This window comes from Herpailurus yagouaroundi, unplaced genomic scaffold (genome assembly GCF_014898765.1).
Source record: "Herpailurus yagouaroundi ecotype Mexico unplaced genomic scaffold, PumYag 28, whole genome shotgun sequence".
Classification (NCBI taxonomy): Eukaryota; Metazoa; Chordata; class Mammalia; order Carnivora; family Felidae; genus Herpailurus; species Herpailurus yagouaroundi.
This window is the reverse complement of record NW_024412376.1, coordinates 78,881,408-78,901,679: the sequence shown is the minus strand read 5'-3', so window position 1 is coordinate 78,901,679 and position 20,272 is coordinate 78,881,408. Positions and strand designations below refer to the sequence as shown.

Sequence of the window (20,272 nt, the reverse complement as noted above, 5' to 3'; positions counted from 1 at the left end):
GTGAATGATTAAGTAAACTGTACGTTCATCTGATGGAAGAGTATACATGACAGAAAATAAGCAAATTGTAGCAACATATATCAGCATAGATAAATCTAAATATAATGTTGGGTGGGGAAAAAAAGCACATAAAATGTATGCCAATATACATAATATTCAACAAGAAAAGCTGAATAATAAATAATTCAGGAGTATGTACATTTGAGGTAATATTATATTAAAAAGTAAGGTAGGGGCAACTGGGTGGCTCAGTCGGTTGAGCGTCCGACTTCAGCTCACGTCACGATCTCACGGTCCGTGAGTTTGAGCCCCGCATCAGACTCTGTGCTGCCAGTTCAGAGCATGGAGCCTGCTTGATTCTGTGTCTCCCTCTCTCTCTGCCCCTCCCCCACTCACGCTCTGTCTCTCTCTACAAAAAATGAATAAACCTTAAAAAAAATTTTTAAAGAGGTGATAATAATAATAATGAGGAAGAAGGGGAGGAGGATGGAAGGAAGGAGAAGAAAAACATGAGGATACAGTTACCACTGTATGAAAAGCAGAGTGAGATTAGGGAAGAACCCATAAGAAGCTTCAACAATCTTGAGTAATATCTTAGTTTTTAATTGGTGGATTTAATGGGTGTTCATATTATTATTATGCTCCAAATTTCCATATTCTATATCTACATATGTTTGTGTTAGAGATCACATACTTTATATTTTTTAAATTTTAAGTTGAAAAAAATTTAAAAATACAATGAATTGATTTCCAACAAAGGCCAAGAAAATCAATAGGGAAAGCGCAGTCTTTCAGCAAATGGTGCTGGAACAACAATATATCCATATGGAAAAGAAAGAAAATAATCCCTCAATTCCTACTGTTACATCCACAAATATCTGAGATGGATTATAGACCTAAATGCAACCTTAGGATAGCAAAGATTTCTTAGGCAGGATAACAAAAAGCACTAACCATAGAAGAAAAAATTGATAAAATGAACTTTTCTGGAGTTTTGGATGTTCCGCATCTTGATTGGGGTGGTGTTTGTCACATGGATGTTTACATGTATCAAAACTCATCAAACTACTCACTTAAAATCAGTGCATTTTAAGATATGTAAATTGTATCTTATAAAAAATAAAATTAAGAGAATATGAGGAAGGAATAATTAAAAATGAGTGGTTGGAAATTAAATTATTACCAAGTTAGACTGAAGTGTTGGAAAAGAAAGTTGAGACAACTCCTCAGAGTATGGAAAAAAAGCAAATAGATGAAAACATAAGAGAAAAGATAATAGATATAGTAAATCAAACCAAGTATACAAAAACCACCTTATAACAGTTTCAAAAAGAGAAAGAGGAAAATAAAGGAGAATAAATTATAGAAGACAGAATAGGAGAAAAATTCCCCACAGTTGAAGGGAAATTGTACCTTCAAATTAGAAAGGCTTATAATATCGAGGAAGGTAAATGAAAAATACCCACACTATGACATTTTTCCTAGCTCCTTTCAATGAGTTCACGTCAAGAATAAACTCACAAGACATGTCATCATACATTTTCAAAGCATCAAGGAAAACTAAAATTTTTCAGTCATTCCAGAGAGAAAACAAATAGTTCAGGCCTCAACAAATTAAGAGTGGCATTCTCATTGTCTTATGAGCAATAGTGAAAGTTAGAGGACAGTGAAGCTTTGAAAGACTTAAAGAGACAAAATTTTGCTTCTATACCCTGCCAAACTATCCATCATTATAGCAAAAATAAATAATAATAATTTACAGCCATATGAACATTAAAAAATAAAATTAACATCCACATACCTTTTATGAATAAATATTCTTAGGATGTATTCTACCAAAACAGAGGAGAAAAACAAATAACAGAAAATGTGTGGTTAAGAAACAATGTAACTTACCAGAGTGTAATCTGTTCACATTAAACAGAAAGTAATTGGGCTTTAAGGGAACATCTTCAAGCAAAGATATGGAATGGAAGCTTCTCATACAAAGAATGAGAGGACGTGGTAAAGAAAGCGTAAGATGGAAGGATTTGGTGAAAAAAAAAAACCCAATGTAACTAACTTTCCCTCAAAAGAAAACAGAAAGTCCTTTGTAAAAGTGAGGAGGGTTAAAAACTATATAAGATGTACATGGCCCAAAACATAAATCACACTTAACTATGGCATAATTTTTTAGTCATTATAGGGGAAGAAAGAAGAAATCAATCTGATGTTAATATTACAAGTCTTCTCCTTAGTGTGGTACAGGGGTCATGAAATTAAGAAACTGGGAAGGAAATGTATCATAGCATACTTTTTGACTCTGTACTTAGGAATATTTACAAAGCCATAATATTGTAACATTTTGTTATTTTTTAGCACACATAAAAAAGCAAAAAAAAATTGTAGTTAAGAAATGTAATATAAATATTAACCTTAACAATGTATAAATAAAAGTCCAGATAGGGGATGGTGGAAGTGATATAGTTTTTGCAGTGGTAATGAAGGTAGAGGCATTACTTTTCTCATTTTACCAAACAAGGAGCCAAAATATATTTTTGAAAATTGTGAAAAAATAATTTACATATATTATTTAGAATTATAACATTAACCAATATGAAAACTAAAAAATGTAATGACTATTCAAAACTTTGGATAAGGGAGGTTATGGATAGTTTGTCTTAAAAAGTAAAAAAAAAAAAAAAGAAAGAAAGAAATCAAGAAAGAAAAGAAAAAAGAGTGAGCATTTTCTTTTACTATTCAACATATAGATCTAAGGTTTAACAAGGTTAAAAGGGGTTATTTCTGAGGAATAGGACTAAGGGTAGGAAGGAAGACACTAAACTATTGCATTTTATTATGCAATCCTTCTATATCATACTATTTGATTTTCAATTAGACAGACTATCAGACAACTGAAAAGCAAAGAACCAAAGAAACGCAAATGATTCAAAAAGATAAGACACGAGTTAGTGTAAAATATTTCATCAATGTTCTCCTTCAACTACCAAGCACTCATGTAGATGAGTGCACATAAAAAGGTTCACATATAAAAAAATATACACATAGATTTGTTCACACTTGGTGAGTGGAAGAAAGCTAGTGAAAAAAAAACAGTTGAAGTTGAGAGAGAGATTAGTTGAGGAAATACAACGTAGGAATGGGGTTTGAAAATTCATTCATTCAACCAATATCTTGAACCTATTTTAACTCAGGTGTTTTTCCAGCTTCAGGGCCAACGACAGTGAACGAGACACAATCCCCACCCACAAAGAACTTGGGAGTCGAAATTAGATTGGAGGTCGGGGGGCGAAGGTCAAAAAAATAGTACAAAAGATACCGATTTCATCATGAATAAAATAATTCACACATTTCTTCAACGGGCGAATAACACTAGCTCATTTATTTTATATACTTTCCCTCAAAAAGTTGTCTTTCTGTCCCAAACAAAAACAGGAACCAAGGGGCCTTGAAAAGAAACCACTGGCAATTCTAAAGGAACTTCCAGTTGTTCACATTCCCCCATTCCACAAGGGAACGTTATGTCTCGACAAATGACTAAACCTTTGAAAAACAAAAACAAAACCAAGACTTTGCATCTATGGTGAGTAATGGAGAACTGAATCTACATTCTCCAACGCCTCTTTAAATCTTCCTTCGAAGCAGTGATGCAGTGGTTACTCTTAAACATCTGCCTACAGTTCTCAAAGGACTCGGGTAAACGTGTGTAGGAAGGAAGGCGGACATTAGCTCCATTTGGGCACAGGACTCAGTAGCAAGCAGCTCCAAAGGTTGGCTCCTCTACTGCGGACAAACTGGGCCACTCGCTGCACCTGACATTCCTCTACCTCCCACCGGCCCCACCCACTACGACACACAAAACTGACGAACCCAAATACCTGCCTCTGAGTCAGGCGGGCACAGAGACAAGGGGATGGAGCTTCTACACAGGGCCCCAGCTTGCTGTGGCTGCTGCTGCCGCTACCGTTTAGTGCACCACACCCAGCATCTCAGGTGCTTCTACAAAAGAGGCCGCTCCGGGAGCGCTGGGATTGCGTTTTGCCTGCGAGCTAAATCCGCCGAAATTCCCGGCTCGGAATCTGCGGGGAGCGCGAGCCAGACCCGCTCCAATGACAGCTCCCAGCTCTCCCCACCCCCGCCCTCGATTCAGCCCGGCCGTTTCCTCTGACCTCACAACCTCCACGACACAACATGGAGGAAAGACCCGACGTCCGGCGTTTTGCCCCTTACCCAACCGGCGACAAAATGTAGCTACCAAGGAAGAGGTGCAGAGGAGTTCAAGTTATTAGCTGAGGAAATAGAAGACGGACAGCGTGGTGCGGTTACGCCCGGGAAGGGGGCGACAGAATTTGACGTTAAATCGGTGGAACGCTCAGGCGTTTGGTGAGGACACCTCGTTGGGTCCTTTCTCACTGCCGTCGGGTGCGGGACGGTGCCCCTAATTGCTGAAGACTGAGGCTACCCGGTGAAGCTCTCCAGGTTGCTCTGTCCACCGATTGATGTGAGTGACTCCCTGAGAGGGTCCGGGGGTAGGCGTGTTGAGATCAAAGGAGAGTCCTCCTTCCCTTACTCATCTTGGGGAGATAGGACCTAGCCTCCGAATACCGGTGGGAAGTACGCTTATACCAGCACCAGTCTTGGCATGTGGAAGTACCACAGCCAAGAGGGAACAGCTTGGTACCTCTTGAAGGAACCAAGTTTGAGAAACGGGATGCGGGGCTGACGGAAAGGCTGCTACTGGAAAAGATATATTCACAAACACGTTTAGTTACATGTGTGCGCGCGCGCCGGTGTATGTGAAAGGGGTGGGGGTGGGTCAGGAAGTCATTCAGTTAGTTACGCGCCCACTATGTTTCTGGTACTGTTTTAGGCATTGGGAACAGAACGATGGACAAAACAGAAACCCCTATCTTCCTGTAGTTCGCATTTTATTGGGGAAGACATCCTAAACAGAATTAAGAAAAACATGTTCTATTGCAGGTCGTAATGGGCGCTTAAGGGATAAGTAATAAAGCAGAGGAGGATGTAGTTTGAAATATTAGTGTGGCCGGGGAAAGTCTCACTGAAAAGACAACTTTCAAGCCAGAGCTGACGTCAGTGAGAGAATTAACCATACAAGTGTCTGGGGTAAGTGCAGTCAGGTAGAGGAACCAGCCATAAACAGTTATTGCTAGTTGATGCCATGAAACATAAACTCTCCTGAATAGCAAGGAAGCTTGTGGGTTGGAGTTGAGTTAAGGGATTAAAGCTAGAGACAAAGTCATAGAAGGAACAGATCATGAAATATACTGAGGGCATCTAAGCTATTGGAGACTTTTGAGCAGTAGACGACATAATCTGGCTTCCTTTTAAAAAGAGGATCTTACTGGCTGCTGTGGAGAATATATTGAAAGGGACAGGGTAGAAGAAAGACCAGTTTGGAGGCTTTTTTAGTAGACATGGTAGAGGAGACATGGTAGCTTGAGTAAGGGTGGTGAGAAATGGATGGTCAGGTTCTTAGTGCCCTTAATTTAGATGGATAAGAATATTGGTGGGTAGTAAGTTAATTTTCTCTAATTAGATTTGGGAAACACTTTGAAAATGAAATGTAGTGTGAGTTTTAACACAAGTTAAAATCAGAGCTTTGCCATTTAATATTTGAATGGATTTAGACAAGTCATACTTTCTGACTTTTTCTATAAAATGGAAATGTTATCTCACACGGTTGAAAAGCTTAAAGGGCTCCATATGTCATATGCTTGGCTCATTAAAATAGTGGTTGTTGTTATTAGCTGTGTTCTTGGATAGGAAATGGGAGTAAGATATTGCTGAGTGCTTCTTTGAATGTAAAGGGATGGTTAAACCCTACTGAAGAAATTCTGAATCAGGTAAAAGGTGACCTTGGTGTTTGCTAAGAAGGCCATGAGAGGCCTAGACATACCCTTTTTTTAAATTTTATGCATATTTCACTGGACAGGAAGATTTTCTGTGTCAATCGCCATAACACCTGAAATGTATGGACTGTCTTCTCGTAGCCATCCCTCAAGTCCCCCAAGACTCCTTGTGCCCTTATTAGTAAAGAGGAAGAAGGCACTCCAGTAAGTAAAGAAAAACAATCAAGAATAAAAACAAATTTCCAGTTTTAAAATGAGTAAGTCACGGAGATATAACATACAAAGCAGTGACTATGGTTAATTCTCTATTGAATATTTGAAAGTAGCTAGAAGAGTGGATCTTGAAGGTTCTCATTACACGAAAAAATTTTGGTAACTATGGTGAAGGACGTTAACTGGACTAATGTGATCATTTTGCAGTACACATAAGTATCGAATCACGTGCATCTAAAACTAATGTGTTAGTTATACCTCAAAAATTTAAATTTTTTTTAACGTTTATTTATTTTTGACAGAGAGAGAGAGAGAGAGAGAGAGACAGAGCATGAGCAGGGGAGGGGCAGAGAGAGAGGGAGACACAGAATCTGAAGCAGGCTCCAGGCTCTGAGCTGTCAGCACAGAGCCCGACGTGGGGCTTGAACTCACAGACCGTGAGATCATGACCTGAGCCGAAGTCAGACGCTCAACCGACTGAGCCACCCAGGTGCCCCTATACCTCAAAAATTAAAAAAAAAAAAAAAAAAAAAAATTAATGTTGATTTATATTTGAGAGAGACAGAGACAGATCACAAGCGGGGAGGGTCAGAGAGAGATGGAGACAGAATCGGAAACACACTCCATGCTCTGAGCTGTCAGCACAGAGTCCGATGCAGGGCTCGAACTCAGGAGTGGTGAGATCATGACCTGAGCCGAAGTTGGAGGCTTAACCGACTGAGCCAGCCAGGTGGCCCACCTCAAATTTTTTTAAATAAAAACAGTGACACAGCTCATGAATGCCCAAGTTAGAATTTGAATTCGTGCCCTGACCACATGCCAAATAAATAAACATTCACAAAAAGCATAGTTTTAGGTCTGTTTTCAATATTTTGGCAAAGGTTGCAAAAATACTCGTGGAATTACTGCCAGTTACCACTGCTATTGTAGTTTGAGTGTCTCTGGGAGGGATTGTTCTCAAAATATTTAATTTTATTATATACCTTTTTAAAAATTCTTACATTTGACAGGTTTTAAATCCTAGTACAGGTACTAACTTTGTTCTAAAAAGTATCCCTTATGTAGCACGGTAATAAAAATGTTCTTGTGGGGTGATTTGGCAGTTAGATTATGAAGCAAATGGAGGAATGAAGATTAGAAGGTTAGAATAAGAATGGTGGTAGAAAGGGAGAGAAAAAATTAATTAAAATCACTATAGTTTATTCTGATATACATGTTTTTCTCACATTTACATTTCACAATTATTGATGTCTTAAAGTCACTATGAACTAAGTGGCACTTGCAACATAGTTGTCAGTGCCTGTACTTAATGCAGACTTGGTCATTATGGTTAATATTGTCATCAGTTTGGTTACGTGTAGTGTTGGTATGTAGTTGTTGGCTTTAATCTCCATTTTAAGTATCCTTTATATGCAGATTTACCATTAAAATGAAAAGTCACTGTGTATACACAGATAAGCGGAAACAAAAGAGTGACATAAGATAAAAATAGGGCTAAATTTAAAAGAGATTTTTCAAATGATGCAGGGTGTGTGGTTTTTTTCTTAATGGTACATAAAATGCCAGAGCATCTTATGAATGGAGCCATTTTACAATTGGTGGCATCTTAGATTTTATGAAATACAGTACTTAGAGTGTTTAAGAAGAACATAAACTTTTACCTAGTTGAAGTTCTGAAACAGTGAAATCAGGTGTTTGGGAAGTAGAGAGACCCTTCCAAATTTTTGTAGAATTCCTATACTATAAAATAAAATTGAAAACTTGCACTTAAAATTTCCATTTCAAAGCAATAGCTTATTTGTTTATATTTGGTTCCTAACATTGAAAAGCCGGGGCAGGGAATTTGTTATTTAAAAGAAGTTACTGACAATTTAGAATCAGAGTGGGGAAAGACTACTGAGGTATAGGGAAGCCATTTGGCAATGATAGGAATCTCAGAAATAACCTTTTGTATATGTTTTAATGATTAAGATGTAGTTTAAATTCATGTATTTCCTAAAATCAGCAACAGCTTTAATGAATAGCAGCATCTTACAATGGCTTTTTATATTTAATGACCCATAATGAATATTATAAACAAAATTAAAGGCAAAATAATTTAGATAATACTTTTCAAATGCTTTTTGTTATAAAATAAATTCATTATTTTTTTAAATTAGTAAAGGAAGAAGAAAAGTCTATCTAAACTATCCAGAAACTTACTATCCAAACCCAGTTTACGTACTCATGTACTGTTTTCTCTTTTTTTCTATGTGTTTTGCATTTGTAATTACTATGCATGCAATTATTATGTGTATTTTAATCTCCTAATCATTAAATACAATTTAGTACAGATTAAGCCAGTATTCCCAAAATGTTTTAGAGGATATTAGTTCTATTATAGGTGCTCCTTGGTTAGGATTTTGTGGTTAAATACATTGGGAAACTCTACAGAATTATGTCTTTTATAGAAATTCGAGCTTCAATATTAAAAGAGCTAACTGCAGAATCAGACCGACCCTAAATTTTAATCCTGTTAGTAACTAGTCACATGACCTAAGGCAAACTAATTTTAATTCAAGTTTTCTTCTTTGTATAATGGAAGTAATTATAGAGTATTCATAGATGATCTATGTAAAGCATTTAGCCAGCCCATAATAAATACTCTAAAATGTTATCTGTTATTAACATTATTATTATTGGGTAACCTGAGTGGCTCAGTTGGTTAAACGTCTAACTCTTGATTTGGGCTAAGTAACCTATCATTATGTGATATATGTTGTAAATGTTGGGATATTATTAATTATTGCATAACCAAATAAAGCCTTTGTCATAAGTAATTAGGATGTAGAGTATTTTTAGGTTTTAAAGGTCATGCTAAGGTCATGGCATAGAGTCCTACATCTGGCTCCACACTGACAGTGGGGAGCCTGCTTGGAATCCTTTCTCTCTCCTCTCTCTGCTCCTGCCCCTGCTCACACTTGCTTTCTCCCAAAATAAGTAAATAAACTTAAAAAAAAATTATTATTAGCATTATCATCTGTGAGAAAAATCTAAGCCTATTAGCACATTAAAAGCTTTGAGGAGACAAAGGAAGCTTAAAGTTATGAAATTCAGTAGGTACTCCATGTAAAATACTGTGTAAAATTGAAAGTCACTGTGGAGCATTTGGCACATGATAATGAAATGAGCACTGGGTTGAATGGTACAAGATTTGTCCAAGCTTTAAGCAGTGTTTTTATTAAACTAGCACTGTTGCCCTAAACTTAACCTCATTTAAATTTTTTTTCTAATTTACTGTGTTTTCCCTCATTTTTTTGAAAGCTTAGTGAATACAAAGAATATGTTTAATTTTGCTCTCTACTATAAACCCAGCACATGACTCAAAATCAGGAAATATAAGTAAAATTGGGGTCATGAACGTAAGTTATTTATAGGGACCTGGCAGGTGGCATAAGTGGCAGACAGCAGGGAGTTGTTCAGTCTGTTTTGCCTTGCTTAAACCTTCAGCTGTTTCAAACATTAACCCTGGAACACAAAGGGATCCCTGCTTTGTGTGGTGGTAATAGTTTGCAATCCTTAGAAGAGACTAGAAATCAGGACCAAACCCTGAAAAACATAAAAGGAACAAGTCAAGAAAAAGGATCCCTAAAAGGAGGTGCCAAGGAATAGAAAGTGAAATCAGGTGAAATTATCCTCATTATAAATTTAAAAAATGAAACAGAGAAGTTAAGTAACTTGACCAAGATCACACAGGCTGTTAAGTATGTGATTCAACCAAGATTAGTTAGCTATAAATACTGTAAGGGAAAAAAAAGACAACTACTTTTCTGCTGGTGCGAGTGATCAATATCTACATATTACTATAAAATATGGACATAAATTTATGCATCATACTTATATTTTTGAAAAGTTTAAAGTTAATTAACAAGTACTAGAAAACCTATTCCCAGAGCTTCTAATTCAAAAACAATACATAGCTCTTAGCATTTGAGGAAGATTTTGTTCAACATATAGACTTGTCTTTCTAACTAATCCAGAATATCTCAAAGGACAGGTTAATTTTCACATCATGAGTAATATTGCCAAGATAACCTAGGAGTAAAGAAAAAATAGATGCTGGTTAAAACAGCTAGTGTGTTTTATAGTCGCTCCTAAGTTTTATTTTGTCAAGAAAACTTGATTATTGCTGGAAACATGACTGTGCTAGCAAAAGATACTTTCTCTCTTAATGAGACTTCCTTTGTAATGATGTTATTGATATTTGTGGCAGTTAAAATAGTTACAAGTAACCTATCATTATGTGATATATGTTGTAAATGTTGGGATATTATTAATTATTGCATAACCAAATAAAGCCTTTGTCATAAGTAATTAGGATGTATTTTCAGGTTTTAAATTCATGCATTCTTAAGTGTGCTGTTCAGTGAATTTTCTTAAGACTATTTTTTAGAGCAGTTTTAGGTTCATAGCAAAATTGTGAGTAGAAAGTATTTAGTGAATTTTTATTCCTTTTTTCTTTTCCTTAAACCAAAACAATTTACATAATTTTCATAAGAATTTTTCTCTTGGTATTCTTGGCCATTTGTGTGCCTTTGGCAAAATGGCATGTATGGCTTGTGTCGGACTGCTTTGCCTTTTGAGCTAGAGTTGAGAACCATTAATACTAGTTTCTTAGAAGACTTTCACAAGGTGTTCAAACTGAAATCTATAAGCCATTCAGTATTCCTTTTTTGTGCACCATTTGTTTAAATAATCTTAAATCTAGTTTTAGAGTTTCTGTAATTACAATGGCAATATCTGTTTGTAGGGGAAAGTGCAAAGATTTCAGTTGGCTGTTGTCTTGTATTCCTGAGGACAGGAGTCTCTAGGTATATTTTATATACTATTATAAACAAAATTCACAATTAATGTAAATAAATTAATATTTATTGCCCCCATAGACTGTATACCACCACTCACAAAGAAATTAAGGTATGGCTTAGCCAAATTATCTAAATGTATTTTTAATATCAATCTATAATTTGTATTTTTATTATTTGTTATGTTCTTAACCTTTAAGAAAACAAAAATCATTTACCTAAAGATCTACAAAATATCATGCTCATCGGTAGCCTACACTATTGGGAGCTTCTTGAAGGTGAGGTTTGTACATATATCCTATCTTTTTTTGTGTGACCAGAATTTTGCTCAGTGCCTGACATTTTTTACCACTTGCCAGAAATATTGAATATTATTCATGGTATCTTATTTTGCCACATATCAATGCTATGAGATACATAAAATTATCTCCATTTTACAAATGAGAAAACTTTTGGCTCAGAGAGGTTAGGTAGGTTGATTCGGAGGCAAAGGGTAGGATTTGATCCAAGGTCTTGTGATTTGCAAATCCATGTTCCTGTTATTAAATTACTTTTATTTCATACTCTTGTAAAAAGTTCTTAATATTGTAAACAAGGAGAAGGAATAATAATAATATGTATCTCATGGTGTTGTGATAATTAAGTTAATATTGTGAGGTGCTGAGAAAAAGACCTGGCAGTTACTAAAGACAAAGTAAGCACTAGATATTATTACTCAACAATACCTATCAGGAAATTTGAGATGGCTTCTGTCATCCATAGTTACTTTATATACGAGTGGTTTATTAGGATCACTGTCATCTCTCTGTTCTCAACATTTTAAGACTTCATGTCCTATATATGTCTTTTCAGTAACATTTCTCTTTGTTACTAACATGTTTTCTCTTTATTTTTCATATTTTATTTGTACAATTATTTGATTAAAAATGAATCCATTTACAGGGCACCTGGGTGGCTCGGTTGAGCATCCGACTTCAGCCCAGGTCATGATCTTGTGGTTCATGAGTTCCAGCCCTGCTTCGGGCTCTGTGCTGACAGCTCAGAGCCTAGAGCCTACCTCGCTCAGTTCTTGTGTCTACCTCTCTCTCTCTCTCTCTCTCTCTCTGCCCCTCCCCAGCTCGTGTTCTGTCTCTGTCTCTCTCTCAAAAATAAAAAACATTAACAAAAAAAACCAAAAACCTAAAAATGAATCCATTTTTACTGAATATTTCAAGTGATGTCTCAGTCCTAGTTTTATTTCATGATTTAAAGTTAGACCTTAATCTAAAGTTATAATAGTAAAGTTATAGCCAAGTATATAAATTATGCTTTTATAATTTATGTAATAAATACATAAAACATTGATATATATATATATATTTTATCAGTATCATTCAAAGTGTTACCACTTCTTTTTATCCCATTGTTTTCTCTAGTGGTTTTATATATATATTTAGTATATTCAGCTCATTTGTATTTATGTTTTTAAGCATTCTTTCTTACTAAAGTTACGCTGGTGCTTCAGTATGTATTACAAAAGTGATATTTTATTTAACTCATTTTTATAACGATTTTGTAGATAGTTAATAGATTTATCAACTCAGTAAAATATCTTTTTTCTCTCTTTGGTGGGATTTATGATCTCTATTTTGCAAATTATTGTTAGTTTTGAAACTTTTTCTGTGAGTCAGGACAGGAGTTTCATGTTTGGCTGGTATTTGTGAGATAACTTCTGTACCAGTAGACAAATTCATGACAACTATTTTATACTTACAGTTATTTCTTATGAGTTAAGATATTCATTTACTGGGGATTTTTCTAAGGCATATCACTAATGTCACATTTATTTTGGTATTAACTCATCAATTTTTTTTTTTTTTTGCTACAAAAGTAAAAGTTAACAAATTATGCTAAATCAAATACTCATTATTTTTATTGGGCTAGCTATTTCACCTATTGAATATATTTGATTATTATGTTAGACTAAAGTAAACATTAAACTGAAAGAATGCTAATAGGAGGATGCTAAAAGTCCAAAAGAACAAGCTGTTTTTACCTTAACTTTCTTCATATGTTCATATGTATTTTTCTCTAAAATTCTAAAAAGAAAAAAAACATTTGAGGAGCAACGGGGTATTCTGTGTTTATGTTGGTAAAAATTGGCTGAATTAAAAAGTTAATATCTTCATTTTCAATTTTTGTACCAAAATGCTCTGTATTTTTTAAATTGTTAAATAATAGTCCGTATAGAAAATGAGAGGTTTATTATGACTTTCTCAGATTAACCACATTTGTATTTTCTTCATTTATTAGCAACTTTATTTTTATCAGTTTTTTTTAGTCATTCTATTTATAAATTGTTAACTTTAGTGTAAAAGTTTTTTGAGGACTGTTTCTCTTTTAATAAAAAGGTAAAGATTTCAGAATGTCCTTTTTATAGGATGGATATTGCATAATTTGAAATTTTCAAACATCTTACATTATTTGTCCTTTATTAGCCAATTTTTTCCTTTATCAAAAAATTTCACCATTTTATTGTGTATCGCTTATTTAAAATCAGAATTACTTCAGCAGCGCTTGTGTCATTGTTATGTTTTGTATTATAAATTAAAGTTAATCAGGTAAAAAAGAGCAATTTGTAGTATTAATGATTTATCTTGTCTTTTGTTAGTGTGACTGTTTTAATATTTGGCAGTTTAAACTTTAACGTTATGAGTTAATCTCAGAATGCTTGCATATACACATTTTTCTGAACACTGACAGGATGTTTTCTAATTTCTGTAAATTATCATGAAATTAAAATTCTAATTATTTTCTTTAATAAGAGTCACAGTATATATGCTGACATTATTTCCGAGTAGGCATGTCTTTAATATTGATATGTTCCTAATTGTTGATCTTTTTCTTTTGTCTTTCCTAAGTCACATATTCCTCCTTACATTTGTACATAGTTAAATAAGCGGTAGAAATATCCAGTATCTAAAAGTAGCATATAAAAAGGGAATTCAGCAATTCTTAGCTTTGGAACACAGGAGTGGCACTCAGTTACAGCTTGGTTAAGGTTATTGTTATTCTTTTCCCTTAGTCTTCCTGTTTTGTGTTATAATACTCTGCTGTATTTTAAAAGTTTCTTTAAAATTTTCAGCCTAAAATGTGAAATAGCATGTTTTTTGCATTTAGGGAAAGAAAATTGATTCCCTCTTCCAAACATATTGAGGAGTTAGTCATTTAACGTTTCTGCCATTTATTCGGTTTGTTGCTCTGGAGGAAAAGTATAGGAAATGTAGTTTTCTAGTATATTGATCTGTTAAAGTGGAAGATGTTTTTCCTTTCAAACTGCTTGCTTAGTGTTCTGTACAATAAATTTTATTCCTTCTGTGGTATAACTTATCACTTATTTTTTCACTTAGGATTTTCTGCCGTATCTTTAAAAAAATGGCAACTAATGGTGCTGTTCTGAAGAGACTGGAACAGAAGGGTGCAGAAGCAGATCAAATTATTGAATATTTAAAGCAGCAAGTTGCTCTTCTTAAGGAGAAAGCAAGTAAGAGATTTTACATTTTCTGAGGAGATACTTAAAAGGAATTCACATATTGACAGCACAAAAACTGTGTTTACCCCATAAATATTATTTCATCATCTTGATGATAACTTAGATTCCTTTAACATTTTAATTTTGAGTAAAATATTTTGGGATTAAGATAAATTAAAATTCATATGTAATGAATGTAATATAAGGAAAACAGTGTATTATTTTAAGAGTGCTAAAGGAAAATTCATGTTTAAAATAAGTTGATATAGAATTGGAGAGTAAAATGAAGAAAATTGGGTAAAATCAAATATGAACTCAGATATCTCCTGTGAAAATATATACTCATATTACCCTCTACTGAGGCATCTTCTGAAATGATTTTTACATTTTTCCAATATGTCTTTAAATTTTACCAAGAAATTGCTATGATAAGTACAAAAATATCAAATCTGAATTTCTCCTTTTAGGATTTAGGTTGAATTTTGTTAAGTATATTTTATTTCTCAATAGTCCATGTTAATGGTGTGACGAAAATTCCTAAGTCTTTTACCATAACTAAAGAAATGCTTTTCTTTGCTGTATAAGATTGTGAATGGCTTACAGAATTGTACATTTACTCTTCAGGATATTTTTTCTTTATTTTAAAATACTGCTTTAATTATGTCTTTTTTATAATGTTTTATAAACTTTCTTATTTTTCTTAAAATTCTTAAAGGATTTTTCTTGTTATTTTTCTTAAAGTTTTTAATATTTCTTTCCATTAGTAAGATAAACAGATTAGAGATGATCTCTAATCTCTTCTGTGAATTTTTTCTCATATGGGTGCCTGTTAACAACTTGACTAACGTTTTAATTTTGCTAGTTAAAAGAAAAAGGAACCTTTCTACCCTTAGTGCGTGTTTATTCTTCACCTTTATCATTTTTACTTTTTGTAGCCTATCCTGATGCTTCCCAGTCCAATTGTTCCTGTTTTGCAATAAATATTTCATAAAATCTCTTAATGTTTTGTAAATAAAATATTTTTTAGATAAAATAACCTACCTATACACATAATTTCAAACCATACATTAATCATGTATATAATACACAGGAAAATTAAAAAAGAAAGTAATTTATAAATGGTAGTAATAATAAAAATACGTATTTTAGTAAGTAAGTTCTTAGGTGGACGGTATTACCAGACATATGAGAAAGTCATATGCTATATGATTCACATACATAGAATCACCAAGAATGCAACAGATATAATGCTAATTGATATGAGTGTTTATTTAGTCTGCCTTTATGTTAGCAACTCCGATAGCAGAAGCAGCTTTCAGTTATGTTTTTGATTTACTCAGAATGATGAATAATTCTTCGGGTAAGGCTGTGAACAAAGCAAAGAATAGTTTATTCTTGATTTATATGATACTTGATTTATAAAAAATTCAGGGTGTGATGAAAATGTTTAATAATATTTTGTGTTTATATATAAAACATAGGATCTAGACTCAAATGATTAACAGGATTTTCACCTACACAGATGTACAATCGGTCAGTGGAAAATTCTGCAGAATGTGAAACAGCTCTTCATTTTATGAGTGTATCTAGCATGTTTCGGGACATTTGGCATCCCTGACTTCTGCCCAATAAATGCCCCAAAATACTCCCACAGATTTTAAGAATCCTACCTCGGAGCAGCCCTAACCCCCCTGAGAATCATTGGTTTTTGTTTGTTTGTTTTGTTTTGTTTTTATTCTTTTGTATATCCTGTTGCTCACCTTTAACGCACGTATTATATGTTGAGCAAATCTTTGAAGCTATTTCACTCACTAAATATTTGGCAGGCCAGCTCAACCTCTGAGAAATTAGGAAAAAAAGAATAACAGATTGTACTTTTACAAGGTAATGATTAAAAAGAAAGAAGTGAGAATAGTTTTTTTATGGTTTGCTATCATTAGATCTCCAGCTTAAAGAAATAATAATGTATCTTAATATTTGTCTCATTTTGATAGTTTATGTATTATTGATTTGTCATTAGCATCATTATGGAAGCTAGAAAAACGATTCATAAACAAAACTTAAAAAAATTTATTTTTAAATTTTTATTCAGTTTTTGAGAGTGAGAGAGTGAGCATAAGCAGGGTAGGGGGTATCAGAGAAAGGGAGACACAGATTCTGAAGCAGGCTGCAGGCTCTGAGCTGTCAGCACAGAGCTGGACGTGGGGTTTGAACTCATGAACTGTGAGATCATGACATCAGCCAAAGTTGGATGTTCAACTGACAGCCACCCAGGTGCCCCATAAACAAAACTTTTCTGTTCTGTTATTATTTCACAGATTTTTTACCATTTTTGTAGTTTAATAAATTCTAAACTGATATAAAGGAATAGACAAATATTTGTTTACTGATATTATCTTAGTTGTGTTTATACTGCTATGCTCTTTTCAAATAGTATTCATAAGAAATCTTTTAGAAAACATGGCTATATCTTTACTGGATTTTCTTGATCCTAGTTTTGCAGGCAACTTTGAGAGAAGAAAAGAAACTTCGAGTTGAAAATGCTAAATTAAAGAAAGAAATTGAAGAATTGAAACAAGAGCTAATTCAGGCAGAAATTCAAAACGGAGGTGATTAAATATTGAAATAATAGGTTGTTTTGATTTATAATAGTAATTATATCATTGTTTATTAAGTTAGGTATTATGCTAGATTTCTCATTTTATCCCCACAGTAGCCCTTCTTATGCAATTGTTCCCCTTACAAAAGAGAAAATGGAGATTTAGGAAAGGCAAATGATCTTGTTTGAGCTCATGCAAAAAGTGGCAGAGCTGGGTTTCAAAAACCTATGCTTTTAGTGACGTTGAGCATCTTTTTCATGTATTTGTTGGCATCTGTATGTCTTTGGAAAAATGTCTCTTCAGGTACTATGCCTATTATTAAGTGGATTATTATTATTGGTGTTGAATTATTATTAATTATTTTTGGTGTTGAATTATAGTTCTTCATATAATTTGGATATTAACCCCTGATCAGATATATCATTCGCAAGTGTCTTCCCTCATTCAGTTAATTGCCTTTTTGTTTTGTGGATGGTTTCTTTCACTGTGCAAAAGGCTTTATTCTGGTGTAGTCTTAGTAGTTTAGTTTTGTTTTTGTTTCTCTTGCTTCAGTTTAGAAAATGTTTAGAAAATGTTGCTGTGGCTGAAGTCAAGAGAAATTATTGCCTATCTTTTCTTCTAGGAACTTTCAGATCTCACATTTAGGTCTTTAATCCATTTTGAGTTTATTTTTGTGTATTCTGTAAGAAAGTGCTCCAGTTTCATTCTTTTGCATATAGCTGTTCAGTTTTCCTAACACCATTTGTTGAAGAGACTGTCTTTTTTCCATTGTATATTCTTACCTCATCAGGGAAAACATAGTGTACATGTGAAAGTAATGTAGCACACTGTATGTTAATTATACTTAAATTAAAAAAAAAGAAACTTTGGTTAAAAAAATTTTTTTATGTTTATTTATTTTTGAGAGAGAGGGAGAGACAGGGTGTGAGCAGAGGAGGGGCAGAAAGAGAGGCAGACACAGAATCCGAAGCAGGCTCCAGGCTCTGAGCTGTCAGCACAGAGTCCAACGTGGGGCTCAAACTCACAAACCGCAAGATCATGACCTGAGCTGAAGTCAGACGCTCTGCTGACTGAGCCACCCAGGGGCCCCTTTTTTTAAAAAAATTTTTTTATCTTTATTTTTGAAAAAACAAACAAACAAACTATGCTTTTAATCTCTGTGCTATATGCTTCAACTAGATCATCACTGTTCCCTATTATTGAAAATAAGCCATATTAATATTTAGCTGACATTTATTAAGTTTTACTATATGCCAGGCAGGTGTGCCAAGTGCTTCATGTATATTATATATTTTATCCTTAAAATTGTGTACACAAATGTCCTTGTTTTATACATGAGGAAACTAAAGCTGACAGCTATAAAGTAATTTGCTTGAAATCATAAAGTTTTTATAAATATTTATTTTATAATATTTATATATATATATTTTATATATTTATATATTTTATATATAATATATATATTTTATATATTTATATATTTTATATATATACTATATATAACATAATATATTATATAATATATATTTATATAATATATAATATATTATATAATTATATTATATATATTATATGTATTGTATATATAAAATATATTATATATGTTATATAATATATAGAAAATAATATAATATATATTAATATAATATAATAAAATAATATTTATTTCATATATATTTATATATTTTATATATATAATATATATATTTTATATTTTTATATATTTTATATATATTATATATATAAAATAAAATAATAAAAAAATTATTTTGAGGGAGAAAGAGAGAGAGTGCATGCGTGTTGGCAAGGAGGGAAGGGCAGAGAGAGAATCCCAAGCAGGCTCCACGCTCAGTTCAGAGTCTGATGCAGGGCTCAATCTCAATCGTGAGATTTTGACCTGAGCCAAAATCGAGAGTCTGTCGCTTAACCAACTGAGCTACCCAGGCACTCCTGAAATCATATAATTTTTAGGTTATTCAACTCAGCAGATAATTATCATTTCAATTATGTTATAAATAAAAATTTAAATTTTACTGAATTATTTTAAAGGTGTCTAGGGGCGCCTGGGTGGCGCAGTCGGTTGAGCGTCCGACTTCAGCCAGGTCACAATCTCGCGGTCCGTGAGTTCGGGCCCCGCGTCGGGCTCTGGGCTGATGGCTTGGAGCCTGGAGCCTGTTTCCGATTCTGTGTCTCCCTCTCTCTCTGCCCCTCCCCCGTTCATGCTCTGTCTCTCTCTGTCCCAAAAGTGAATAAACATTGGAAAAAAAAAAAAATTAAAAAAAAAAAAATAAAGGTGTCTAGACAAATTTATATTATAGAACAATAATAACAATAGCTCTGTTACAATATTAAAGTACCACACAGAGAGACGCATTTGATTATATTATAGAAAACCTTTATTTATTTATTTATTTATTTATTTTTGAATATATGAAATTTATTGTCAAATTGGTTTCCATACAACACCCAGTGCTCATCCCAAAAGGTGCCCTCCTCAGTACCCATCCCCCCCCCTCCCCTCCCTCCCCCCCCCCCCCGCATCAACCCTCAGTTTGTTCTCAGTTTTTAACAGTCTCTTATGCTTTGGCTCTCTCCCACTCTAAACTCTTTTTTTTTTTTCCTTCCCCTCCCCCATGGGTTTCTGTTAAGTTTCTCAGGATCCACATAAGAGTGAAACCATATGGTATCTGTCTTTCTCTGTATGGCTTATTTCACTTAGCATCACACTCTCCAGTTCCATCCGCGTTGCTACAAAAGGCCAGATTTCATTTTTTCTCATTGCCACGTAGTATTCCATTGTGTATATAAACCACAATTTCTTTATCCATTCATCAGTTGATGGACATTTAGGCTCTTTCCATAATTTGGCTATTGTTGAGAGTGCTGCTATAAACATTGGGGTACAAGTGCCCCTATGCATCAGTACTCCTGTATCCCTTGGGTCAATTCCTAGCAGTGCTATTGCTGGGTCATAGGGTAGGTCTATTTTTAATTTTCTGAGGAACCTCCACACTATTTCCAGAGCGGCTGCACCAATTTGCATTCCCACCAACAGTGCAAGAGGGTTCCTGTTTCTACACATCCTCTCCAGCATCTGTAGTCTCCTGATTTGTTCATTTTGGCCACTCTGACTGGTGTGAGGTGATACCTGAGTGTGTTTTTTTTTTTTAATTTTTTTTTCAACGTTTTTATTTATTTTTGGGACAGAGAGAGACAGAGCATGAACAGGGGAGG

At 34.0% G+C, this 20,272-nt stretch overlaps 2 protein-coding genes across 8 annotated transcripts in view; one reads left to right on the top strand and one right to left on the bottom strand.

Moving 5' to 3' along the window:
• TBCK (TBC1 domain containing kinase) overlaps positions 1-4,124 on the bottom strand; it is a 223,944-nt gene extending 219,820 nt beyond the window's left edge. The window contains exon 1 of one of the 6 annotated variants that reach the window (XR_005790785.1): positions 3,883-4,124. The gene's annotated coding sequence lies outside the window, so the exon portion shown is untranslated. Of the gene's footprint in view, positions 1-3,878 lie in introns of all 6 variants that reach the window. The other 5 variants (XM_040476786.1, XM_040476777.1, XM_040476795.1 and 2 more) reach the window with 5 other exon arrangements.
• A 118-nt stretch (positions 4,125-4,242) lies between these two features.
• AIMP1 (aminoacyl tRNA synthetase complex interacting multifunctional protein 1) overlaps positions 4,243-20,272 on the top strand; it is a 45,648-nt gene continuing 29,618 nt past the window's right edge. The window contains exons 1-3 of one of the 2 annotated variants that reach the window (XM_040476847.1): positions 4,243-4,501; positions 14,317-14,450; positions 16,934-17,047. In XM_040476847.1, coding sequence (XP_040332781.1) covers positions 4,500-4,501; positions 14,317-14,450; positions 16,934-17,047 — 250 coding nt within the window. In that variant the 5' untranslated portion in view covers positions 4,243-4,499. Of the gene's footprint in view, positions 4,502-4,859; positions 5,128-14,316; positions 14,451-16,933; positions 17,048-20,272 lie in introns of those variants that run through there. The other variant, XM_040476856.1, reaches the window with a different exon arrangement.